The 7,648-nt window shown below is 34.4% G+C and overlaps 1 protein-coding gene across 1 annotated transcript; it reads right to left on the bottom strand.

The window, feature by feature from the left end:
* Positions 1-2,102: 2,102 nt before the first annotated feature.
* LOC141284953 (olfactory receptor 1C1-like) lies at positions 2,103-4,051 on the bottom strand. Its single transcript, XM_073817985.1, has one exon. It carries the CDS (start codon positions 3,571-3,573, stop codon positions 2,593-2,595), a length of 981 nt encoding a protein of 326 aa, XP_073674086.1. The 5' UTR covers positions 3,574-4,051; the 3' UTR covers positions 2,103-2,592.
* Between the last annotated feature and the right edge of the window lie 3,597 nt (positions 4,052-7,648).

Raw genomic sequence — 7,648 nt, 5'->3', positions numbered from 1 at the left:
CGATTCCTGCTTCCTGCCATTGCGACCATTGCCTGTCTATTGAACTGTTTCCCGGATTACCTACGTTGTTCCTGTTTTCTGGTGATTATTCTGGCCTGTTGACGATTCTCAATAAATGCTGCAAATGGATCCGCACGTCTCTGACTCTCCTTGTGACAGCATTATATTAAAACACAGAGGCAATTATGATTATTGATTAATAATGACCATATGGTGTCATTAAATAACAGTGTTAAAATACATAATCTAATACAAAATTAACAGTTTACATTACAATTTTAATATAAATGCCTGAAAAGGGCACCAAAGGCCTGGTAAATGCAGTTGTTACACTTACATGATGATCAAATTCCTTGTTTAATATTGACCAAACATTTAAAATATCCACATAAGCTTTCCTATCATTTCCTCAACAAAAATATGTTGACATCATAACCCTTGTCTGCTTTATTGTCAAATTCTGCTTTATTGTAAATTTTGAACTGCTCCAGCAGATGACAGTGTTGATTTTATTTCAGTTTATTATTGTTTATTTTATTAAGATTTCACATTTTTAAAAGTTTTATTTAAAGTGTAATTTTAGTTTGTATTTTTTGCTGTAGAGCTACAATTGTAATTTATAAATGATACAATTTATTTATGTATTTACTTTTACTTGAATAAAGTTCTATTTTGGCCCCTATTGTAGGTGTTTTTTTTTTTTACTTCCATAATATTTGGGGGAAGGGGCACAAAAGTAAATTTTTGCTTAGGGCACCCATTTGGCCAGCAGCGGCCCTGAAGAGACCGCAACGGTTTGAGTTAAAAATATTAGTTTGTGTTCTACTGAAGAAACAAAGTCACCTACATCTTGGATGCCCTGGGGGTGAGCAGATAAACACCAAATTTAAATTTTTGGGTGAACTATCCCTATAAGCACTTTTTAATAGGTCTTTGATTTCAGCTGTATTTAACGCATAAATTATGGGATTCAACATTGGTGGAAAAGCAAATGCCAGAGATGTGCTTATGACGCTTGCATTGGGTGTAAGAGAAAGCATTGATGCAGCAATGACAGTGCAGAATATTGGGAGGAAATTTATCCCTATAGCAACAGGTAAAAACATGTATTGTATTGTATTATATTGTATTGTTTACATTCAGAGCTCGAAAGCTGTTCCAAGGACTTTAACTCATCGTGTCAGTGGGAAACGACATCTTTATAAAGGATTTTGTGATAGTCGGCTTTCGTAGACTTTTTTGTTTTATGTATTTGCACTGGTGGGAAATGCTGTATTTTTTTGGCATTGTATGTTATAAGAGTCTTCAGAAACCTGCAGTCCTCAGCTCATCATAATTGACCTTTTTTCCCTACCCAGATCTTTTAATTATTTGTCAAGCAATATTAATATAAAATTGAGTAATTATTTGCAATTAATCATTATTATGACCCTTTTACCATCTATGATCAACCCCCTCATGTATTGTTTGTAAATAGATCATGTAAGAAGGTTTTAATAACAAAACTTAAAAGGAAAAAAAAAATACACATTGAAATTAGGGCTGACCTGACTGTATCTTTTTATCTGTAGTTTAATCATATTTTACTTATATATTGTATATATTTTCAGAATCGAGTATGATTGTGAATGTGTATGTTTACATTTTATAATCACAGACAATATGGTTGATAACTATGTGCTAAATAATTCTCAAATATGAAATACATGAAAATAATATGGAAAACAACAAAGTACGTTTTCTTAAAAGTACACTGGATACACTTAATTAAATTTACCACTAGATAGCAGTAAAAGACCATTTATGCAGCTGAGACCTAAACGTGTAGCATTGATTTTCTCATGGAGTGTTACTTTAAAGACTTTATCTCTAATTTAATTTAATGTTAATTATTATGCTACATTTTCATGTTTGAATCAGTCCTAATTAATAATACTGATCACCTGAAAAAGAGTGACACAATGAACTGAAATATACAAATATTTATGTGTATATAGGTTTATGTTCATTTTTTTTATTCATTACTACATAGCAAAGAAGAAAAACAGGAAAGCAACAAATGCAGGGCAACAACAGCAGATGTCAGACCGTGAAAAATGGAACCCTGCTGTACAAATTCAAACAGGAATACAGTATGAAATATTATTTTACCTAGTCACATCTCAGCAGTTTTTATTCTTAAAAAAAATACTAATAAATAAATAAATAAATAAAACACATTTCTAGGTGACCATGTACAATGTGTTTAGTGCCAACATAGTACATAGTAATGACTGATCACAAAACATTGAACAACTTTTTTCCTGTTCATTTTTCTCTACATACACATACACAAACATTTTTTCTATACATACACAAAAATTCATACAATCACACAAAGATACATACAATCAAAAATTACTTTCAGAATTTTAAATGTCCATAAGGGAATACAAAGAAAGACAAAGATTGGTTACTCTGTCAAAATATCATTTTTCAAAGCGTGCATTTCTGAAAAGATATTGTTCACTGACATTATTTTTGTACTGCAGAATGTAGTCTTCATATGTGTAGTTTAACTACAACTAATAACTAATTATTAAATAATTTCACTCATTTACAAAAGTTCTCGCTACTTGGTGCAGATCTGTTTTTAAACATTTTTTGAACTATGTCTTTGATTTCAGCTGTGTTTAAAACATATATGATGGGATTTAGCATTGGTGGAATAGCATATGCCAGAGATGTGCTGAAGACCCTTGCATTTGGAGCAAGAGAAAGCAAGAGCTGTGCAAAGTATGTACAGAATAAGGGAAGAAAATATATCCCAACTAACAACAGGTGAGAAACACAGGTCTTCAGAGCTTTTAAACGTCCTTGCCAAGTTGTAATTTTGATCAAAGCAAGAAAAATGCCCAGATATGACAGGGATATAATGATCAATGGTGCTACAAGGTATAAACCTGTGATGAGAAACGCCATGAACTTATTAATGTTTTTGTCATTACATGCCAACCTATACACTGGTCCGTGATCACAAAAATAACTCTGTATCACATTAGATTCACAGAATGAAAGTCGGGTGATCAAAGACACCATCAAGGCCACAACAGAAGAATTAAATGCCCAAACTGCTAAGAAAACTGAAACCATACTTGTATTGTTCACAAGGGCATGATATCTCAATGGCAAACAAATTGCAACAAAGCGATCATATGCCAGAACAATAAGAGTGACACTTTGTATAGAACTGAAAAGGAACACAAAAAACATGTTGATTAAACAAGCATTGTAGGAGATGTACCGTGAGTCAAACAGAAAAGTTTTCATCATGTTAGGAATCAGTGCATTAGTTTCTCCAATATCAGCCAAAGCCAAGTTAAGCACACCAATGTACTTTGGACTGTGCAGACTTCGTTCAAGAGTAATAATGAGAAGCACTATAGAGTTCCCGATTATAGTAATGAAATATGTGATAAATAAGAAAATATAGTAATAATTGCTGTACGGTATACCTGAAAGTCCAATGATGAAAAAATATTCAGGACGAACAATGGAGATATTCTGGAAAAAGCTTGCATTTAAAGAACTCATGGCACCTTTGCAGTTTTGTTTTAAACAAGCTGACAACAGTAATTACCACAAAAACATAAGCGATATCTAGGAAATGTACAAATTTGTCATTTCAAACATGTAACTACAATATTAATTTCTGACAATATACATGTAACTTTAGATATTATTTGAGCCACAGACCTGTATTCTCTCATCTAGCAGAGATCTGTCTATCTGTCACTGCATCCAAATATATCTTCTGATTCATCTCTTGAGAGCCTTTAGACAACACAGTGATGTAATACTTTGTATTACATCTATTTTGTAGTAAATTGTAGATTAGGCTACATTCATTGTGGGGTTTTTAATGAAAATTAAGTGAAATTTAAACAACTTAAGTATAAGTGTCAATGCTTTTAAGAAAAATAAGACTTCTACACTGACCAAAATTATAAATGTAAAACTTTTGATTTTGCCCCTATTTTTCAAAGATCTAAGACTTTTTCTATGTACACAAAAGGCCTATTTCTCTCAAATACAGTTCACAAATCGGTCTAAATTTGTGTTAATGAGCACTTCTCCTTTGCTGAGATCAGTGGTGTCAAAAGTATTCACATTCATTACTCAAGTAAAAGTATAGATACTAGGATTTAAAAAGACTTTTGTAGAAGTTGAAGTATCAACTCAAGCTTTTTACTCAAGTAAAAGTATAAAAGTACTGGTTTCAAAACTACTTAAATTAAAAAAGTAAAAGTAATGTAAGGAAAAAAATGCCATTAAGGACAAAAGAATGGGCTGCGCCACAGGGGCCTATTGTGCACTACCCCACCTCCCCAAAAAAACATTTCTAAAGGCCATAGTGACTATAGGTGCGTTCCATTCGACCGTAAGTGGACTGCAAAGTGGACTTCACAGGGTATTCCGCCATCTTAAGTGAGATTCCAAACCGAAGGGAGCGAACATGTTCAGTTCGAAGGGCACTGCGAACGGCATAGGGAATAAGGGAACATCGGTACTTCACTTCACAGGAAGTGGACGGGGAAAACTACCCAACTGTCATTGCGCACCGCGTCACCAGTTAGAAGTAATGATGGAGCAGAGCCGTTGAAGTTTTTTTAAAGGCTCTGCAATGGAGCGGTTGCAATAAATGTTATTATCATTATACAAATTAGAGTGTTTATGAATGGTTATGGCGATTCATGTTACATTTGCATATTGTATTTTATGAATGAAAGTAAAACTGGCGAGGTGAAGCTCTGTCTTGTTTTATTTAATGTTACCACAGGATAGTTAAATATAGGCTGTGTGTGGGGAAAAAAAGTGCGTGAGATAAAACCACAAAATCTGTTAATCTGTTAACGGTCTAAACATATACATTTGGACTATATTTTTTAGATGCATACATTTATATGTATTTTATATGTATTTAAATTTGAAAGTAAAATAAATTACAATATTTATTTATGTTAAATCATAATCTGCGTGACCCTGCCGTTGATTTGCTTTGATGACGTTCCAGGGCATTCCAAATGAGCGATTATTGTCAGCGAAGTCCACTTCAACGGATGTACCGTGCTAAGGGAATAGGGAGCAGTGAACACTGCGTAGGGACCCTGTCGATCGGAACGCACCTTATGTTATATTAAAATGTTAAAGGTGCAGTGTGTAGATTTTTGCAGCATCTAGCGGTGAGATTGTGAGTTGCAACCAACGGCTCCCGTCCACCGCTCACCTCTCCCTTTACAGAAGCTACGGTGGCCCACACGGGATTAAGATGTCATCGTTTTAGACAGCAAAGAGTAATGAGGTTTCTTTTAAAACGTAAATTAAGTAATTATATTTAATTAAATAAAACGATGTTATTGTGAATATTACAGTTACTTGTTCATCATTGTGTCAGTGTTTTTCAGCTAGAACAACAGTGATGAAACGCGATCTGTAGATCAGTTTGTTCGCTTAGGGCTACTGTAGAAACAATACGGCGACTTCCATGTGAGGGGACCCGCGGTGTATGTAGATATAAACTGATAATTCTAAGGTAATAAAAACATAATGGTTCATTAAGTAAGGTCTTTATACATCCCTGAAAACATAGTTATGTATACTATATTGCATTTCTGTCTAGAGATCATCTTAAATATTACACATTGCACCTTTAATGTTGAAAAATTTAGGATGCACTAGGCTACCTGTTTCAGCCGTATATATGCCCAATGAAAATAAATGCATTTTATTACAATGCAAATACATTAAAGAACCATAAATGTGTACTACTGAGCATTAACGTGTTTCACGAAGCGGGAGATATGATGACTAGTTGCTGACTATAAGTACTGTGTTATTGCAACATTGTCAATCGCGTTGTCAATCGCAAGCGCTAATTTATTCAAACATCCCTCTACCAAACTACCTATTGTAGCTTCATTTGCAGAGGATGAAGAGAAAGCACCCATTTGATAAATAAGCTAGTAGTGGAGAAATAATATCTTGTAAGAAATAATCTTTTTTTGAGTAACGACCCGGACACTGGCTATATCCTTGCTGGAGTGCAGGGCTGGACTGGGGTTAAAATTTGGCCTCGGACAAATCCAGCCCATCCAACCCATAAGTTCCCCTGTGAGTTTTGTTTGGGTTATAGGGCCTTTAATTGAAATAAATAAATGTATAAATAAAACAGGACAGAATCAAATAATGATAGATACTGAATTCAAATGCACCAAATGAATAATGCATTTTTTTCCACATAGAAATGCATGCAGTAAAGCACTGATTTTGAGCTAGAATGCAGGACATTTATTGCTAATAAATTCTGTAAAAATTACTTACTTTTGTAGAACACAAAAGACATTTTGTAGAATGAATATGTAATGTAGATATTCATTTACCCTTGATTTCTACTCTAAAGACAAAGTTTTTGAATTGCTCAGAGTATCTTCCTTTGTGAACCACAGAAGAATGAAGAAGTTCATACAGGATTAAAATTACATGATGTTGTATATAATGACAATTTTTATTTTTGGGTGAACTGTCCCTTTAAGAATTTTAATATGTGTAGTAAACAAATTTATATAAGGCACTGATATTTATCCTTAATCAGGCTCTTACGGAATTAACATTTTTTTCCAATTAAAATGATTTACAATTTCAAATTTAAAAAGAAAGAAATTTTTGCTTAAAATCCAGATATTAACTGACTAGTATTAGTAAGATATCGTCACAAGAAAACATAACAATAGTTATATGTTTTTTTTATAATTCATAATAATAAACTATAACATTTGTAATAAAAATGACTATTGATTATGTATTGGCGTTTACCACTTTACCTCATCATGCAGCTGTTTCAGCAGCCCAGCAGAACCTACAGAACCTTTAATGTTCTCATATCACACAACTGCCTAACACAACTCTGTTTTAAATCTGAACGCGTCAAGCAACTTACGCTGTTTATCACTTTACATCGCGGTGGAAGCGCAGCGTCCGTTCGTCAGCGCTGTGCGGGTGACTGATCCCGCCGCTTCACACTTTTGGGCTATTTGCAGTTTCGAATGTCATTTAAAACAGCGCCTAATATGGGGGAGGTCTGCCTCGCTACGGCGATCGGCCCACTACTCCACCGGCCAACCGGGAATGTCCCAGTTCTCCCCGATGGCCAGTACATCCCTGCTGGAGTGTGACGTGATTTGTGTCACGTGCAGGTGTGATGGATCGCGTACAAACCAATAGGGTGTTGGAATTATGGTAGGCCATGTTTTCACTTCTCATCCAACCACAACCAAATTCACAAATTCATGTGGATGGCGCAATTTATCTGGATAGTTTTTTCTTTTTTGAACGATGACATGAATTAACACAATTGAGCCGAAAAGAAATAGGTGTAACGAGTCTATTTTTAAAATGTAAGGAAGGAGTAGAGACAGATAATTGCTTGAAAATGTAAGGAGTAGAAGTAAAAAGTCGGCTGAAAAATAATTACTCCAGTAAAGTATGGATACCCAGAATTTCTACTTAAGTAAGGTAACGAAGTATTTGTACTTCATTACTTGACACCTCTGGCTGAGATAATCCATCCACCTCACAGGTGTGGCACATCAAGATGCTGATTAGACAGCAT

This window comes from Garra rufa, chromosome 14, assembly GCF_049309525.1.
Source record: "Garra rufa chromosome 14, GarRuf1.0, whole genome shotgun sequence".
Classification (NCBI taxonomy): domain Eukaryota; kingdom Metazoa; phylum Chordata; class Actinopteri; order Cypriniformes; family Cyprinidae; genus Garra; species Garra rufa.
This window is presented reverse-complemented; position numbering and strand designations above follow the sequence as displayed.